General features: G+C 34.9%; 1 protein-coding gene across 1 annotated transcript in view; it reads left to right on the top strand.

Annotated features, from left to right (window-relative positions):
• The window catches only part of SNX4 (sorting nexin 4), a 52830-nt gene that overhangs the window by 25197 nt on the left and 8019 nt on the right, over positions 1-19614 (top strand). The window contains exons 6-9 of the mRNA XM_043874416.1: positions 1246-1301; positions 5005-5077; positions 12284-12345; positions 15620-15685. Of these exons, the coding sequence (XP_043730351.1) occupies positions 1246-1301; positions 5005-5077; positions 12284-12345; positions 15620-15685 (257 nt within the window). The remainder of the gene's footprint in view (positions 1-1245; positions 1302-5004; positions 5078-12283; positions 12346-15619; positions 15686-19614) is intronic.

Raw genomic sequence — 19614 nt, forward strand, 5'->3', positions numbered from 1 at the left:
TTGGTCTAAAGTTTTAGGATGCTGGATTTGTGGAGTGGTGTATTTATTGCAGTTTTTTTTTTTTTTTAAAGCTATGTAATCTGGGAAGCCTTAGTTGTTCTGGTTTGTTTGTTTTATTATTTGGGGAGTATTTGTAATTAGGGTTTGTAAGTTGGAATGATATAAAATGTTCAGGATGATTGGTATTTTCAAAACCAAATCATGTTATAAAATTGTTAACTGATTGAGCTACCTTCTGTGAATCCTATGTTTTTTGTGCCTTGGTCAGGGGAAAAAAATACATTTATTTATATATTTTAAATGAGGACATAGACAAAGAGGGTAAGATTTGGGTATATTAAGTATAAGTTTATACAATGAAATTATTATTTAGTGTTGATCCCTCTGTCTCTCCTTTGAAATAAGGTAGAAGTGAAGGGGTTTCCCAGGTAGCTCGGTGGTAAAGAATCTGCCTGCCAACACAGGAGATGTGAGCTCTATCCCTGGGTCAGGAGAATCCTCTGGAGGAGGAAATGGCAACCCACTCCAGTATTCTTGCCTGGGAAATCCCATGGACAGAGGAGCCTGGCTGGCTGTAGTTCACAGGATTGCAAAGTTTTGGACACCACTTAGCGACTAAGCAGCAGCAGAAATAAGTAAAGGTAGTTAAATAGTTGTGTCAGAATATCTAGAAATAAGTAAAGGTTGTTTAAGAGTTGTGTTGTAATGTTTTCTGTCAACTAAAAAGGAATTAGTTTGATGTCAATGTAGCTTGTTTTAATTTAGTACAGGCATTTTCATATTTCTTTCTTTTCTAAAGTACTGATCATGAAAAGGAGAAAAACCAGTGTACATTTGGTTTAGATTCCATCTGAGAATCCGTCAGTAATGCACAGGCTTCAAAGCAATAATTTTATTTAGTTTATATATACAGATCATTGTTCTTCTTGATTTAGAGAAAAAGTAAACTACTTTTTGACACAACCTATTCTGAGTTATTATAATGCAGAGCTGTATGCTTGCTCACCTGTTGGTATTTACAGTTGTTTTATTTTGATATCATTGAATGTCATGTATTTATAATATTATTTTTGCAGTGTTTAAAAAAAACCTACTAGGTGTTTTTTGGGATATGTTTAATGTGTTTGACACAAATAATATGAAGAAAAGTATACTCGAATAGCTTAATTCTAAAGGGAAAATAAAACTGTTTGGATTTATACTCTGAAATGTAATTGTATTAAGTGAATAAATTATTTTTTCCAGGCAGACTCCAGGTTAAAAGCGCTTAATGCAACATTCAGAGTGAAAAACCCAGACAAGTAAGGTTTTGTTTTAATAACAGTTACAATGTTGTTTTGAATGGTGCCTATCAGTCTATTTAATTTTTCATTTCTGAATGTATGCACTTTATTTGCTAAATATTTTAAATAGCAATTCATATTAGTGAAATCCTTTTAAAGTCTAAAACTGATTTTGAAATTTGATGATTTTATTTGGATTAAGGTTGTAAGTAACTGAAGTTTTAGAAAGTTAAACCACTGCTTTTTCCTGGAAGGATTTATTAAGTATTATTGAAGGTATCAGAAAAATGAGGAAAGTAATTTTAATTTCATATAAAATAGGTTTTCTTATTAGACTTTGCTTGTCAGATATGTGCAAAACTCAAGATAATATATTATCTATTTTAATAATAAACTATCTACTTTGAATGCCAAGAAAACTTGATAAATAAATGCATACTAGTATAATAATTTCATGGAACTATATCTATATGACAGTTACCTACTTCATTAATGTTAGTTTGGAGTTTGTGAGAGCATTTCTATATTAATGAAGCTGTGTATTCAGAAATAACTTTCCAAAGGGTGGAATCTAGGTATTTAAGGTTTGGTTTTGCTCATTCTTTGAATTTGGCAGATAATTCAGGCTCTTCATCATACAGACCTTTGCCTGAAGCTTAGTTCAGCTGTACTTTCCAATTAGAAATGTGCTTAGGTAGATGGGGTTTTTCCAAGTATGGAAAGTTTAAAGTTTAAAGACCAAGTTTATGAGGTCTGTTAAAAGTTCGCTCGTCAGGCCTTCAAGCCTTAACTTCTACATAGTGTACATTCTTAGCAGACAAAGGCCAAGTTTGCATAGTCTAATATCCTGTTATGCTGATTTTCATAAACCGTAACACATTAGAGTAATGCCTCTACTTTTTAATATAACTTTTGAATATAAGATGTAAATATTAATATTTTAAAGTTTTGGTAATTAGGAAATTGTGATGGTAACCACTGAGGTTTTCACTTTTTTAATAGACTTTGTTTCTTAGAGTAGTTTTAGGTTCCTAGAAAAACTAAGTGAAACATCATACAGAGCTCCCATATCCCCTCTGCCCCTACACTTGCACAGCTGTTCCTGGATACACACAGCCACCCCTGTTATCCCTTACCAGCGTGATACCAGACTGATAAGATTGATCAGCCTGCATTGACTCATCATGATGCCTGTCAAAGCGCATAGTTTACATCAGGGTTCACCCTTGGTGTTATATATTGTATGGATTTTGACACATGTACAATGACATGTATGTATCATTATAGTATTATGCAAAGTATTTTCACTGTGCTAAAAATCCTCTTTGCTCTCCCTTTTTATCTCTTCCTTCCCATAACCCTAACAACCACTGATCTTTTTGCTGTTTCCATAGTTTTGCCTTTTCCAGAATGTTGTATCATAGTACGGAGCATTTTCAGACAGACATTTGCTTTACAGTATGCATTTAAGATTCCACTGAGGTTTTTATAAAGGTTATGACATCCATAGTATATAAGAAGTGTTGTCTAGATTAAGAACTAAAAGGTTAGACATCCATAGTATATAAGAAGTGTTGTCTAGACTAAGAACTAAAATTATGTCACCCTCCAAAAAAAGCTTTGGAAAATGTAAGCGGCAGAGTTTACAACATTGGTGAATGTACATTCGTTAGAGGAGCATGTAAATGAGGCAATTTAATATTTTAATGCTACTGTTAGTCAGGTGTTTTTTAATGTAATAAAAAATATCAATTGTATGTTTGTCTTCCCTTTTCTGACCTACCATCTTTTCTAGTTTGCTAAATTTTATTTAATATCCATATTGTAGAATTTTAAATGTGATACGGCCAATAACATAACCAGGGCAGTTATTTGCTCCTAATTTCTTGTTAAAGTATATAATTAGTAATAGAATTTGTTTGCCTTAAGTTTTAGATTAGAGAATTATCTGTTTCGGTCATTGTTGTAACAGATTTTTAATATATAGAATCTCTGTTCTAGGTCTAGCTGGCCCAGTAGATTAGTTATTATTCATAGTATTACTAAAATAGTTTATATCACTGAAACACTTTCTTTCTGTTCTTTCTTAAAATCTAGAAAACCAGGAAGAGTTTCAGAGGGAATACCAAAATAATACCTCCTTCATGCATGTTTATTTTTCTTTCCTTTTTTTTTTTTTCATTTATTTTTATTAGTTGGATATTTTTCTTGAGACTGTTCAAAGTAGTGAGGAGGAGGACCTTGAGTCTTCTACTTCCTTGTGGCAGTATTTGGCTGATATTTAGGAGGTAAACCAAGTGATTAATAGAATGTATGGGATGAAAGAGAGGAGAAGGAAATACAGGTGGCACCTAGGTTTCATTCTTTAAACTGCTAGGGAATACAGAGGAGAGAGATTTGATGGGATAGGGGAAGATAAGTTGAACTTTGGATTTGTAAGCAGCTACTAATATCTGCTAGCCAGTTGGCATTATAGATACAGCATTTAGGAGAGATCTTTGGGCTGGAGATAGATATTTGGAGTTCAGCAGCATGTAGATGATAATCGTGAAGCTTTGTGAATAAGTCACATAGAGTACAGGCTTCCCACATTACGCTAGTGGTAAAGAACCCGCCTACCAGTGCAGGAGACCCAGGTTTGATCCCTGGGTCAGGAAGATCCTCTGGAGGAGGGCATGACAACCAACTCCAGTATTCTTACCCGGAGAATCCCATGGACAGAGAAGCCTGGTGGGCTACAGTCCATAGAGTCGCAAAGAGTCAGTCACAACTGAAGTGACTTGGCACGCATGGACACACATAGAGTATGTAGACCGAGTGATTGGTTGTAATATGGGCAAGGACCTAGGGCTGAACTCTAAAGAAACCAGTACTTGAAGGGTGTTTTCCATAGTATAATCTGAGGATTACCAGCATCTGAACCCTGTGAGTGAGTTTGTTATAAATTCAGATTCCTGAGTCCCACTAGGGCCTCTGTGTACAGTTATGGTGATTACTCATGCCTTCTTTTACTGAGGCCCTCAGTTGTGTTTCTGGCAAATATTTTAGGAGTCCTTTGAACATTAAAGTTGGCAGTATAAGAGATGGGTGAAGGAAGTCAGTCCTGCAAAGGAGACTTTAGGAGTGACCAGAGAGTAAAAGGAAAAATTAACAATGATGTCAAGGAAATAAGTTTTTGAGGACGGTTAAGTAAGCTGTTACATTGCTGGAAGAGCAGTGTTACCTGAAGTTTCAGGTCGTTATGGAGAATGGCAGATATTAGATTATAGAAACAAAGATTACTGAGCAGCATGAAGATTAGGGTTAGAGATCATGAGTTTATGTTTGTACCAAAAGATTTTTTTAGCACCATACATTTTCTTCTGTTTTCTTTTTTTCCCAAGTAATTTTTCATACCAACAAATTTTATCTCTATCTCAGTTCCACGGTATAAATTATAAAGTATGACATCTTTTCTTGGCTTTAAAAATATCTAAAGAAAATGTGGTTATTTAATTTTAGAGCTCTTTTTTTTCATTTATTTTTATTAGTTGGAGGCTAATTACTTTACAATATTGTAGTAGTAATTTTAGAACTTTTTGAGTTTGTATCAGTGTGTAAATGTTTAAGGCTAGCATATGGTTAAATAGAGTCAGTCTCATTATTCTCAGGAACTGCTGTTTTGTCTTTCAGTTTTTGACTGCTTTTCATGAAAAAAATGATGTTTTGTTTCCTGTTTCAGGAGATTTATTGAACTAAAACACTATAGTGATGAACTCCAATCTGTCATCTCACATCTCCTTCGAGTCAGAGCTGTAAGTGGTCACCAGAAGCTTTTTGACAGGTGTTTTTATGGAAGTGCTTCTCATTTAATCATTACGTTTTTAAGTAATGGAAGATATTTATGATGAATAACTGATTTTTATATTCAAATTTGGTGTATTATTCATCTAAATTGCATTTTTTTTAATTGTGAAATTTTTTCTGGCATAAATAACTTAAAGAATTTTAACCTATTGTTTTCTCTGTAGTCTTTCTATGGTTTCTTGTTTTTTATTGTTTTTTCCTTAGTATATGGTTGTTTTGACATTTATGAAAGGGCCTGCCATTTTAGCATTGGAATATAATTGTGTGACTTTGATCTACATATTCTTTTTTTCTTTCAAGATTTTTTTTAAGGTTGGTAAATAGTTAATATTAAGTCATTCTGTGTCTGTGCTCTTATATTATCCTAAATAAACTTACGTAGGGTAATGGTCTGCTATGATGACATGAGGAACTAGAAATAACCAATGATGATTGTACTTACCTGTAGAGTTTGTCTGTAATAGACATGGAGAAATATATTTTTGGGTGGATTAATGTAGTATCTGAAAAATGTTGTATCATCCACTCTGGTCCTTTGGGGTAACCTAGAGTAAACCTTAGAACTGGTCTTAAAGGCTTTGAAAGACACTGAGTTACCAGGTCTAGGATCATATCTTACACTCATTGGAATCATCTTGAAATGAAATATATTATCTGGGATTTGTTTTAATGAAAGAGTCTGCTGGTAAAGGGTGCAGAGTGGGGTCAATTTTAGATGCAACTTAATTAGCCATATGATAATTGTTGACGGTTAAGTGTTGGGAAATGGGGTATATCCTACTATTCTCTACTTTCTGTATGTTTGAAGATTTTATAAAAAGTATAAAAATATAAAGTAAGGGAACACTCTTTTTGAAGTATCCTCATATTGGCCCAATCTGTGTAACCATCCAGAGTCCTATAGGACTCTTTATATAAATTGTAAGATACTTTGTAGGAAAAGAAAAAGGTACCTATGAGAATTATTAGGGTAGAGTCAAGAATGGGGTATTGAAAAGGACTTGTGAATTGATGAGATAAAATTTCTAGGCCTCTAGTTGCTTTGAAGTTACCCAAACAAATAAGGCAACAGTTCTTAATGGAAAGTGAAGGTGGGGTCAGAGACACCCCAGAAGACTGGAAGAACCCTTCATACTGTTTTGTCTTCTGTGTCAAAAAACCTGGAGAATTTACTTAAAATAGAGGTCTGGCTGAGAATGAAAGCTGTATCCTTCTTAAAGACCTTCCACCAAAGGAATAGGGGGCACACTGTGGAAGGTGTCATGCCGCAGGAAGCTGGACAGTGCTGGGCGTCTTGGGTGGGCAGAGGCACGCTGTTAAAGCAGTCACATGACCAGCTCCCGGTATTGAGAGGTTCTCAAGCAGTTGTTCACATCCAGAAGAAACAAAGGGAAAAGGCAGAAAAACCAACCAGAGTCAGATTTTGCAGAAATATCAGTGATGAGTGGTGAATTGAACAAAGTATAACAGTTAAAACCCAGAAAATCTGTAAAGTGTAGGGAATAAGTTTGAATGAGATCTAGAGGAGGGAGGAAATAACTGTCACTGTTGTGAAGCTGTGCTGCAGATCATCTAGCCTGCAAGAAGGTATGGGTGATTGCCCTCATAAAGCAAGTAAGAAAATTATCACAGTCAGGGTAGGATATCCAGTGATCATATTTGGCTTTCTGCTGAAAGTATATTTTTGAATGTGATTAATACTTAATCTTTAGAGATCATGATAAAATGGAATAGTGATGTTACAGAAAATTTTGAGTCTCGCACACAGCTGTTTCAGTACTTTGTACATTTCATTTTGAGGGTTTCCCTCCTGGCTCAGTGGTAAAGAATCTGCCTGCTAATGCAGGAGAGGCGCAGGTGACTTGGGTTCGATCCCTGGTTTGGGAAGATCCCCTGGAGAATCCAACATTCTTGCCTGGGAAATCCCATGGACAGAGGAGCCTGGTGGGCTATAGTCCATGGGGTTGCAAAAGAACATGACTTAGTGACTAAACATTGCGGCACTTCGTTTTAGCCTTGTTCTAACTATTTTTAACCATGCCAAGCTTGTTTCTGGTCTTTTATTTGCTGTTTCCTGGGCCTGTACCATTCTTCCCCCATGCTCTACCACCAGGATCCTCTCTTGGCTTATTCTTTTTGTTGTTCAGTTATTGGTTCAGATACCTCTTGAGAGAAATTATCTTTCCTGAGCATCCTATATAAAATGTGGTGCAGGTTTCTATTGTTTCTGTCATTTTCTGTCATTCTGAACTTGTTAATTATTTCCTCTACTAGTATATATGTGAGCTCGCAAGAGCAGGAGCTTTGTTTTCTCACTGCAGAATCCTGAGAATAATGTCTGACTCAAATAGTACCCACTGTGTATTCATTGAATGGATGAATAAATAAATGTATGTGCTGACAGTTTTATGTTTAAAAAAATCTTGAAAAGCAGTAAGATAAATTGCTTCTTGAACTTAACTATAACCAGCCAAGGGGAACTGGTTACTAATGTATATATGACAAGAACGTCTAAAGAAAATGACCTTGTCGTCAAAGAGCTTGTAATACACAAGTAAGAGAATTCTGGGTCTAGATATTTACCCTAGACTTTATGAAAACAGGCTTCAGAAACTTAATTGACCTGAAAGACTGCTTGAGCGCTTCAAAGAAAGACAGCACTTGATCTGTGAGTCAAACTGAGATTTTGACTGTGTAAATAAGACAAATGCCAGTAAGAAATATGGAATAGCTAAAATCTTGATTGTTCTAGAATTAGGAAAAAGGCTATTTAGTCATTGACAGTAACATAAAAGTTAAAAATGGAAGGTTAGAGCCCAACACTGACAGAATCCTGAAAACAACATAGAGATTGCCACAGGGAGAGCCTTTTTGTAACATTCAGTGTCAAGAGAAGAAGGCTTTAGACACTGTTGGAGACATGATGACTTATTAAAGAGAAAATACAATTATTTGGCTATCTTTTCTGTTGAGAAAAATTCTTATGAAAGTCTTAATAGAAAAGGTAAAAAATAAATGACTTACAGGTTAAAGAGTTAATATTTAAGATATTAAAACAGAACAACCAGAAAGGGTGGGTAGTCTTAAATTGAGAGGAGCTGGAGTTAACACTTGTGTCTGCCGTTTACTAAGTTCTTCAGGCAAATCTAGAGACCTTTCAGAGTTTGTTTTCTTGGAGAGTATCTGCCCTGGTACACAATAGGTACTGCATAAATTTTTGTTACATGAATGAGTGTGTTATTCATAGAGTTGTGATATTCGGATGAGATCATCCATGTTTCATAAACTAAAACAAAAGGAGAAAATACTAATATCTAATATTTTGAACTGTGGTGTTGGAGAAGACTCTGGAGAGTCCTTTGGACTGCAAGGAAATCAAACCAGTTCATCCTAAAGGAAATCAGTCCTAAATATTCATTGGAAGGACTGATGCTGAAGCTGAAACTCCAATACTTTGGCCACCTGATGCGAAGAACTGATTCTTTGGAAAAGACCCTGATGCTGGGAAAGATTGAAGGCAGGAGGAGAAGGGGATGACAGAGGATGAAGATGGTTGGATGGCATCACCGACTCGATGGACATGAGTTTGAGTAAATTCCGGGAGTAGGTGATAGACAGGCCTGGCGTGCTGCAGTCCATGGGGTCGCAAAGAGTCAGACATGACTGTGGACTGAACTGAACTGAACTGATCTAATATTTATTATCTTTACTGTTGTATATAAGCCAACCATAGTATGTTATTTTTACCTGATTCTGACAGTGGCCCTTTGAAAGTAGGTGCTGTGACTGTCCCCAGTTTATAGATTAGGAAGCAAATCCCTTTTTTCTTATAATCATATTTGCTGCCTCTCTAGGGGAAATCAAATTTAGAAGGGAAGGAGGATTGCTTAACTTTACTAATATGCTAACTATGTAAGCTGAAATTATTGAGCTACTATTTAACATTTAACTTGTAGTCATTTGTATAGATAGCAATATGTAGTGTTTATGAAATATTCGGTGATGGCAATATAAAGTCTTACAACTCCTTTGGGAAAGATTTTAGCAGTAGTGTCATGAGTCTTAAATCTCATGATCATTGCCTCCTTAGGAGATAATTCAGAAGAAAAACCATGTGTCCAGATTTTTAAAATAAGATCATTTAATAGACTGTCATAAAACTTTATGTCCTTTTTAACATTTAATCTGCTACTACTTCAGTATGGATAGGGAAGGCATTCTTAGCATAGTTGCAAGTGATTCAGAGCTGGGGAGGATGATATGATAAGTCTGTCAGTTTCTTCTGTTGTCATATTATTTGCTAGGTGTCAGTCCTCTCCTGTCAGTTGTTAAGATGATCAGTTTTCAAAAAGAAAGACTTGTCAACAGAATTGAAATTGAGTGACAGTCTAGACTAAATCATTGGATCTAGCCCCTTCTCCCTGGCACCATGATTCCTAATTACCAGTGACCATTGAATTAATCTGCTTTTGTTGTTTAGTCCCTGTGTTGCATCCGACTCTTTTGTGATGCCATGAACTGTAGCCCACCAGGCTCCTCTGTCCATGGAACTTCCCAGGCAAGAATACTGGAATGGGTTGCCATTTCCTTCCCAGGGGGACCTTCCTGACCCAGGGATTGAACCCCCATCTGCGTCTCCTGCATTGGCAGGTGAATTCTTTACCACTGAGCCATAGGTTTTAATAATTCATAATTTATTTCCTGGCCATCTTTATCTTTACTTTTCTGTAGAAATGCTCATTTTTGGTCTATAGTTTTTCTTTGCTTCATCTTTTTTCTCACTGCCTGATGATCTGGGTACTAGTCATCTCGTGTTTTAGTTGGCTAGCACAATTTACTTCCATGAGTAGTTGATACCAGAAACATTACTGCTGATTCAGTAACAACTGCTGAGTGGCTCTGTGTTGCCTCATTCTCTAGTAGAGTGGTTCCTTGTGTAGTTGCTCATCTTTCTGGCATATGAGAACTCTTGCCTCTTTTTGTCATGCTCTGTGGACTAGAGTATTTTCCAGAGCTCTAATTATTATGATTGAAGCTCTTTTTGTATCAGCTGCATGGAGTGATAAAATTTAAAGAAAAAAAACAAAACTTTTAAACACCTGGGATTCAAAAACTTTTTCTTGCACGTTTATTTTGGATATGTATTTTGTATTTAAGTTGCTGTAGTTTTTATACTTACGTGGTTATTTAACAAATTCTTTCCCTCTTTTCCATGCTTAGTATCTTAGGTAGATGATAAAATGCTCAGCTTTCAGGAGGAGGTTTGATTTTTAAAAGTACAAGAATCTAGAAAAGTTAGTGGTTTAGAATGGCATTTTGTCCTCTTCAGAATGCTAGTCCTATTAGATGGTCCCTACTGCAAATCATGCCCTCTCAGTAGCCCTTATTCATATATAGTGTTAAAGAACTAAAAAGTCAGGCAGAAAAGAAAAAACACAACCACCTGTTAAACTTTTAAATCTCATTGTTTCCAAAATTTATTTAACAATGGAACCCATTTAAACAACCAGTCAACACTCTGTAGGACTCTCAAAAAATAATCGGGAAATAACGTCCCAGAGTAACTAGTTTAGAGGTCTGCGGACAACCCTAAAAAATTTCACGCATAGTAAAGACTGTGAATTTTGTACTGGAAGTGGAGTCTAGTACAGGAGTTGGCAAACTTTTTCTAAAGGCCAGATAGTAATTATTTTCACCTGCTTGGGTTGTATGGCCCTTGTTGAAGCTGTTCAACTCTGCTATGAAAGCCGCCATAGGTAGTGCTAATGTGAGTGAGTATGACTGTTCTAGTAAGACTTCACAGAAACTAGCTGTAGACCAGTAGTGTGCTGCCCCCTCATCTAGCAGGTATGTGTTTTTTCATAGCAGGTCAAGGAGAGATGGAAAGCACTTTATGATCCTCTTGTACCAGCTCCGAGTTTTACAGTGTAGTTTACTGACTTTTAAGCTGAAGTGTTGAGCAAGTTAAGATTTGTATGGCTAATGCCTGTTTCCTCAAATTACTCATATTTGAGTAAGGAATTTGGCCACCTGATGCTAAGAGCTGACTCATTTGAAAAGACCCTGATGCTGGGAAAGATTGAGGGCAGGAGGAGAAGGGGACGACAGACGACGAGATGGTTGGATGGCATCACTGACTCAATGGACATGAGTTTGGGTAAACTCTGGAAGTTGGTGATGGACAGGGAGGCCTGGCATGCTGTGGTTCATGTGGTCGCAAAGAGTCGGACATGACTGAGCGACTGGACTGAACTGAACTGAGTAAGGAGTTAGAGGGGCAGTTCATCTTCAGGATTTACATTGAGAAATTGTATACTAGAAATTTTTTTAAAAGAGTTTTATGTGACATTGACTTCTGGTCTTCTATTTCATGTCCATAACACTTTGAAGAAAGGAGATTACCACACACAGTGTTTTTTGTCTTTTGCAAGATGTGTGTGAATGGTGGGGTGGTATGTGTTTTAATCTCAGTGAGCTAAACTGTAATTCTACTGTTATTAAATGGTTAGAAGGCATTAATTTGATAAAATAGCACAGGAATATTGCATGTGTGTATCATTTATGTATAAAACTATCAATAATACAATTGAAAATGTTTATATTCTCTTCCCTGGTAGATCCCTCTTTGGGGACTTTTATCTTAAGGAAGCAATCTGAAATTTGGAAAAAGCTGTACTCTAAGAGGATGCTTATTTAATACAGAAAAAATTAGGGATAACTGAGTACCTGACAAGGACTGTCTATATAATTTATATACCACTAGGTGAAATTTTATGCATCTGTTTTTTTAACTGGTGTCTATTAAAAATAATATTAACCTGCTAGATAAAAATATTAGCACTCTTGGTATAGGAAATTTAAAATGTTAATTAAAACATATATATGTGTATATATATATATATATGAAAAAATTACATAAATATGATGACAACATTAGTTTTTTTCCCCATGATGAGACTTTGGGAGATTTAAGCTCTTTTTTTTTTTTTTTGCATATTTTTCAAGTTGTACTAAGTATACATTTGTATTTTTTAATGAAGATAAAATGTATTTTTAGTAATCTGTTTATAACTTATAAACAGTGAACTGTTTATGACTTATAAACAGTGAACTGTTTATAACTAATAGCAATTTCTTTTGAATATTTATTCCAGAGAGTAGCAGATCGACTATATGGTGTGTATAAAGTACATGGGAATTACGGGCGAGTTTTCAGGTATGCATTATACAAACTTTTATAATAAACAACAGTTAGCTCTAATCAGCTTTTTGTGTAAGAACTATAATTCTTGAATATATATGAGTCTGCAAAGCAAAAGATAATTTTTAATTGTTATTTATCTATTTTCTGTGCTGGGCTGGGTCTTCATTGTGATGTATGTGCCTTCTAGTTGTGGCGCACAGGCTTAGTTGCCCTGCAGCCTGTGGGATCTTAGTTCCCTGACCAGGGATCCAACCCACGTTCTGTATGTTGAAAGACAGATTCTTAACCACTGGACCACCAGGGAAGTCCCAAAAGCTTATTTTTAAAATCCTGTCCAATAGTAGTAGTCTTCAGACTTTTCCTGCAAGCTCTTAATTCCCTGACCAGGGATCGAACCTATACCCCCATATAGCGGCAGAGTCTTAGCCACTGGACTGCCAGGGAGTTTTAAGTCTTCAAACTTTTTATTGTAAAGCCTTTCTTTAAATAAAAAATAGTAAAGGAATCTAATATATTGAGCAGATAAAAGATAAGCTCCTCTTAAGCAGTGAGCAGTGTCTTTTATTTTCTTGGCAGATTGCCCGAGGAGATTCCTTTTAAATCACTGTCATATTGAGTTGGTGGTTTTCTTTTTCTTTTTTTTTTCTTTGTTTCACTTTATCATTTCTAAGGCTTTTGCAAGATGGGTTTTTCAGTCTTGGGGTAATATTAGTGTAAATTAGAATGTTTACTTATATATGTAACTTGCATATGTTGGTAATTTTTGAGATTTTTCTTTTGTGAATTTTTGTTTGTTAATTATTTTAGTTGTGAAATTTTAGTAGTTATTATCCATATCTCCTTGTAAGAAAGACTGTCCTTCCTAATGTTCTGTCCTTTTGATTGAAGTAGTCAAAAATAATTCATTTAACATGTTTGAATAGGTAATATATTCATATAATACAAAATTCAATAGGAACAAAAGCTTGTATAGTGAAAAGTCTCTTTGCTCCTGCCTGCCAACCTCCCAGGTCTCTTCCTCTGAGGCAACTACCAGCAGTTTCTGAGTTACTTGTGTATCCTTCCAGTAAAATGTATTGCAGCACTGTCAATGTATATATTAACACACAAACAAATGCATTCTACTCCCTCCCCCCCGCCTTTTTTTTAACATGGAAAGGGAGCATATTGTATATATTGCTATGTTCACTTCTTTTATGTTGCTTTTTTAAACTTAAAAACTGCTATCCTAGATATATTGTTACCAGCGAATAACTGTATTGGGCTTTATTGAGCTGGAGCATCATAATTTATTTAACCAGTTTCTTCTTGATAATTATTTCTAATCTGCTGTTGCATTCAATGCTTTAATTAATGTTCATGTTCCTGTCATTTCACACATGATTGAGTATATATGTAGGGTAAAATTCTACAAATGTTGTTACTGGATCTAAGGATAATTGAGTTGGTAGATATTGCCAAATTTCCCTGTATGGAAGATATTCAACTCCCATCATCAAAATGTTAATATCTATTTCCTCAGATCCTCACCCAAACAATTTTTAGTGAACTTTTGTCTTTATCAGCCTGATGGTGAAAAATGCCTTCTCACTGTAGTTATAATTTGTATTACTCTAATTATGAATGAAGTTAAACTTTTTTCCTGATGATTAATAGCCTCTATTTTATTTTATTCTTTTAATTTTATAAACTGTCTGTATCTTTGGCCGTTTTTTCCTGTTGGGCTGGTAGCCTGTTTTCTTAATTGATTTGCAGGAGTTGTTTATCTTTTAGGAGAATTAGAGCTTTGTGAAATGGATTGCAACTTTTTCCCCACTTTGTCATATGTCTCTTGACTTTTCTTATGTGGCTTTTAATATACAAAAATATTCAATCTGTTAAATTCAGTTGACATGCAAGTGATTAGTTTTTTTTCCTTTATAAAGTCATAGCCTCTGACTTTTTGTATATCTTAGTAAGATCTCCCCCTTATGAATAATAAAGCATACACTTTTCATTTCTTCTATATTTTTGTGGTTCTGTAAATTTTGGATTCATCTGAAATTTATTTGAATATCAGTGTTAAGATGTAGCACAGCCAAAAAAAAAGAATCATATTGTAAACAGCCAGCACTAAAAAAGGATTAACTGGTGCTATTACTATTTTGAGAGTAAACATGAGTAAAATTATCAGAAGGAGGTATGTTTATTTATGTTTGTTTTCCTTCCTTGACAGTTTTAAAAACCATGTGAGGGTTTTCCTTTCTAGTATTATAAGCATATAATCTTGATATTTCAAGAACAATTTATAAAGACTACAGATTAACAGAATCATAGTGTTCTAATTTTTTTATGATATTATGCAGTTGAAGGTGTTTGTTATACATTCTTTACATAGCAGAAAAATTGGAAACAATCTTGAATGGTTCAGAAAATGGTTAAAAAAATTAAGAGTTGCCACTGAAACAATGCTGAGAACAAATTAATAATGTGGGGAAATACTGTTAACAAGAAAAAACATGGTCCAAAGTTGCATCTACTGCGTGATCTCAGCCATATTAAAATAAGTAAAAATAACTAGAAGAAAATATATCACATTATATCATCTCTTAGTATTTAAGATTATAGATCTATTCCCCCCTTTATTATAATATATACATCTTTCATAAAAAGGAATTTTTATTTCAGGAATTTCACTGAAATGGTAACAAAATCATCTGTGGTTCCAGTAGACTTTGTTGTGCAACTTTAGTGCAAGTTACTGAAGTTTTATGGTATACCCAATATTTCTGTACAATTGTCTTTTTCTGTTACCTATTAAGATAGTGACATGTAATCATGTGTGGTTATCACAGTCATTCATGTAGAGTTTAAAAATATACATGCCTCAGCTCTATCCTAGAAACTCTGATTAAGTAGATCAAGAGCAGGACAAGCATCCATAGTTTCTGAAAGCTCCATGGTTGATTTAAATAGGCTGAGAAAGCTGTCTGTAAGCAGAAACTGTTTTGTATGATACTAACTTTGTACTTAACTGCAGATATAAACTTTTGAATTAGCATTTTTAAAGCCTTCACTCGCATTTAGTTGTTAAACTTCAGGGGAAAGGAGCATATTTGAGTCACGGAAAATAAATTGTCAGGAAAAAAATAAAATAGATATCATACATAAAATAAATTGTCAGGAAAAAAATAAAATAGATATCATAATATTTAAAAGCTAACTAGGAAAAAAACATAAAAGATTCTGTTTAATAATATTGCATATCTAATTCATGATAGTTTTGGTTTTATCTCTTTCTTCATAGTGAGTGGAGTGCCATAGAGAAAGAAATGGGTGATGGACTGCAGAGTGCTGGTCATCATATGGATGTGTAAGTACCCGGAGAATTTAAGGTAGAACTGGAGGTGACATTTAGTGCAAAAGTGTTAGTGAGTCTTCTGGTTTTAAAAAGGTTACTGGCATTTGTATTGTGCTTCCTGTATACAGATTTGACTTAAGTTTATCTCAGGAATGCAAGATTAGCATTCAAAAATCTTTCAGTTCAGTTCACATGTTAGCAGAACAGAGAAGAAAATCCAGATGTTCCTTTCAATGTATGTAGAAAGCATTTGAACATCCATTCACAGTAAACATTTTCATCAAACTAGGAATATAAAGAATTTCCTCAGTGTAAAACATACAGCTAATACTGTACTTAATAGTGAAATATTGATGTTTTCTCCTAAAATCAGAAATAAGGCAAGATTGTCTGCTCCACCACTACTGGTGGAAGTGGTAGCAGAGATCCTGGTCAGTGCAGTAAGGCAAGAAGATCAAGTAAGTGGCGTACGTCTTAGAAAGGAAGAAGGAAAACTGTCCTGCCTTTATTGGCAGTTAACAGGATTTTTCTGTAGAAAATAATCAACCAAAAATACTATAGAGTTAACAACTGAGCTTAATGAGAATGCATGATACATAATATATAAAAAAAACATTTTTGCATACTAGTAAAATTAGAAAATAAAAGCTTAAAAATGCTGTTTATAATAGTGTGAAAGACCTCTACACCTCTAAAACTTTTTATATAAACATTGCTGAGAGAAACTAAATACCTAAATAAAAGGGGAGATTAAACCATGTTCATAGATTGGAAGACTCAGTAGTGTTAATATGAGCATTCTTCCTAAATGACAGTCCCAATCAAACCTCCAGTGATTTTTAATAGAAATTGATAAGCTGATTCGAAAATGTATATAGAAATTCAAAGAACATGAAGTAGTCAAAACAATCTTGAAAAAAAGGACAAAGTTGAATGTGTTACCTGATTTCAAGACTTACTATAGAGCTATAGTTATCAGGCAATATTGAGATAAACAGATCCATGGAATAGGGTAGAATTCAGAAATAGATCTACATTTACATAGCTCATTTCAAGAAATGATTCTAGAATAACTGGATATCTTCATGGGAAAAAAAACTAAACCTTCAGGGCTTCCCTTTTGAATCCTGACAGTGTAGGAGCCACAGGTTCAATCCCTGCTCCCGGAAGAGCCCACATGCCACACGGCAGCTAAGTCCCTGCACCACAACTGCTGAGCCTGTGCTCTAGAGCCCAGGAGCCACAACTTCTTAGCCGATGTACTGCAGCTACCGAACTAAGCATTCCCTAGAGCCCCTGCTCTGCAACGAGAAGCCCATGCACTGCAGCTGGAGAGTAGCCCCCGCTCTCTACAAATAGAGAAAAGCCCATGCAGCAACCAAGACCCAGCATAGAAAGGAAGATGGAAAACTGTCTTTATTTGCAGTTAACAGGATTTTTTCTGTATAAATTTTATTTTTTCTGTGGAAAATGAGTAATTTTTTAAAAAAGTGAATCATTTAAAAAAAAGGAACCTTGAGCCATATCTCATATCTTACATAAATGCTAATTCAATTTGGATGATATACATCAATATAAAACCTTAAACTACAGCTTTTAGTAGAAAATAGGAGAATATTTTAGCAGCCTTCGAGTAAGCAAAAGATTTTTTTTAAAGGACATGAAAGGAAAAACAATCTTTTAAAAATGGTAAATTGTTTTTCAAAATTATAAATTTGGGGATCTCCCTGGTCGTCCAGCAGTAAAGACGCCCTGCTTCCAATGCAGGGAGCACTGGTTTGAGCCCTGGGTAGGGAACTGCTACCTAACATGCTGTGCCAAAAAACAAAAAAAATTAATTAAAAATTTGGCTTATCAAAAGATTCCGTTGTAAGTGGAAGTAATGTAGGAGTACAGTCAGTTGGGGAAGATAAGTTCTGGAGATGAATGTTGGTAATGGTTGCACAACAGCATGGAAGTACTTAAAGCCACTGAACTATATACATCAATAAATTGTTAAAAAGGTGAATTTTACGTTACATTTTACCACACACACAAAAACACACCCCATTAAGATGGTGAAGAGGCAAGCCACAGACCGGGAGTAAACATTTCCAACCAAAATATATAAAGAACTCCTATAGCTGATCAACAGAGAGACAAAAATATTTATTTTATTTAAATATCATTTTTCTTTGGATTATTGTTCAAGCTGCCCAGCTGCTTTTCAACTATTTTGTTGTCTTTATGCATTCTGTTGACAGGACAGTCTCAGTATTTGCAGGAATTTGGGATTATCCCTTCACTTGGTTTATGTAAATGTTAAATAAAATTAATTTTAGTACTAATATCTAAAACATCTTTACCACTTGCCTCTTTCTCCACACTGTGTTTCCTATCTTCAAGCCACCAGCCGCTTACCTTCTTTTTTGTTTTCTTAACATTAACTTTTCCAGAATCGTAGATTTATGAACTACAGACAGTTATTCCTACTCTTAACAACATTCTCAAGACATTTTTCAGTCACATAGGACAAAGTCCACACTCTCACAAATGTAAATTTATATTTACAGAATATGTATTTTGCCTACTTTCATAAATACTATAAGCATGTTGCTTTTCAGTGAGCATTAACTTAGATTTTTTATTTTTTAATTCAGTAAACTTGTTTACTTAACTACATGTAGAAGCAGGCTTGGAGACATAAAGTATATTTTTCTTTTATGCCCATGCTAAGGAATCAGAATTAATTTGAAAAAAGAATGCTACTTATACCATACAGAAATAATAAATGACATAGCCCATGTCCTTAGGGAATTTATAATGTGATCAGAGAAAGTGTTGTTGCTCAGTTGTCTCCAATTCTTTTTGACCCCATGGACTCTGTCCATCTAATTGCCCAGGCAAGAATACTGGAGTGGGTAGACATTCCCTTCTCCAGGGGATCTTCCCAACCCAGGGATTGAACCTGGGTCTCTTGCGTTACAAGCAGATTGTTTACCATCTGGGCCACGAGGGAAGCCCTGGTGATCAGAGAAAACCAACACAACACATTTCTTTTTTTTTTTTTTAACTTTTTATTTCGTATTGGAGTATAGCCGATTAACAGTGTTCTGATAGTTTGAGGTGAACAGTGTAGGGACTCAGTGATGCATATACCTGTAAGAGACGTTTCTTTGATAAGATTTAAGTTCTCAGTTTTTGACAAGAGATCAGAAGTAGAGTGATGAACAAGGACCAGAGTCTGGGGAGATTTCTAGAGGTGTTGAGGATTTGGAGAGGCAGTGTGGAGAGCCGCTATAGTTCTGTGCAAAGGAAGACTCAGAACAAGAATGGCACAACTGTGAGAGACTTGTCCAGATCAAAGCAGAGGTTGCTACTGAGAATTAGAGTAAAATAACACTTCTAAAATTTTCTGTGATCTTTATTTGCTCAACTGTTCCTTCTATAGCTTTTTGACTTTATGTAGTTGCTATCAGGGATACTAAATTCTTCAATTATACTAAATTCTTATTCTTTCTACAGATTTTGTAGCCCTTTTTATACTACATTTAACAAAAGATACTTCAGTGCTCATTAAGCTACCTTAAGAAGGACAATTTTTTTGTTTGCTTTGTTCTTTTAAAAAGCAAGGGCTTTGTCACCAAGCCCTTGCTAAACACATTTTGGTAAAATTCCATAGAATTGTCATGGTAATTAAGGATTGCTGTTGGGGGGAGGGATAAATTAGGAATGTGGGATTAACAGACACAAACTACATAAAATAAGTAGCAAGGGCGTACTGTATAGCACAGGGCACTATATTTAATATCTTGTAATAACCTATAATGGAAAATAAAAGAAATAAATATATAATTGAATCACTTTGCTATATACCTGAAACTAACATAGTATTGCAAATCAAATATACTTCAATTAAAAAGTTGCTATAAATGTTTCTAAATGCTTATTCTAATTTTTTG

Source organism: Cervus elaphus, chromosome 19, assembly GCF_910594005.1.
Source record: "Cervus elaphus chromosome 19, mCerEla1.1, whole genome shotgun sequence".
In the NCBI taxonomy this organism is placed as follows: domain Eukaryota; kingdom Metazoa; phylum Chordata; class Mammalia; order Artiodactyla; family Cervidae; genus Cervus; species Cervus elaphus.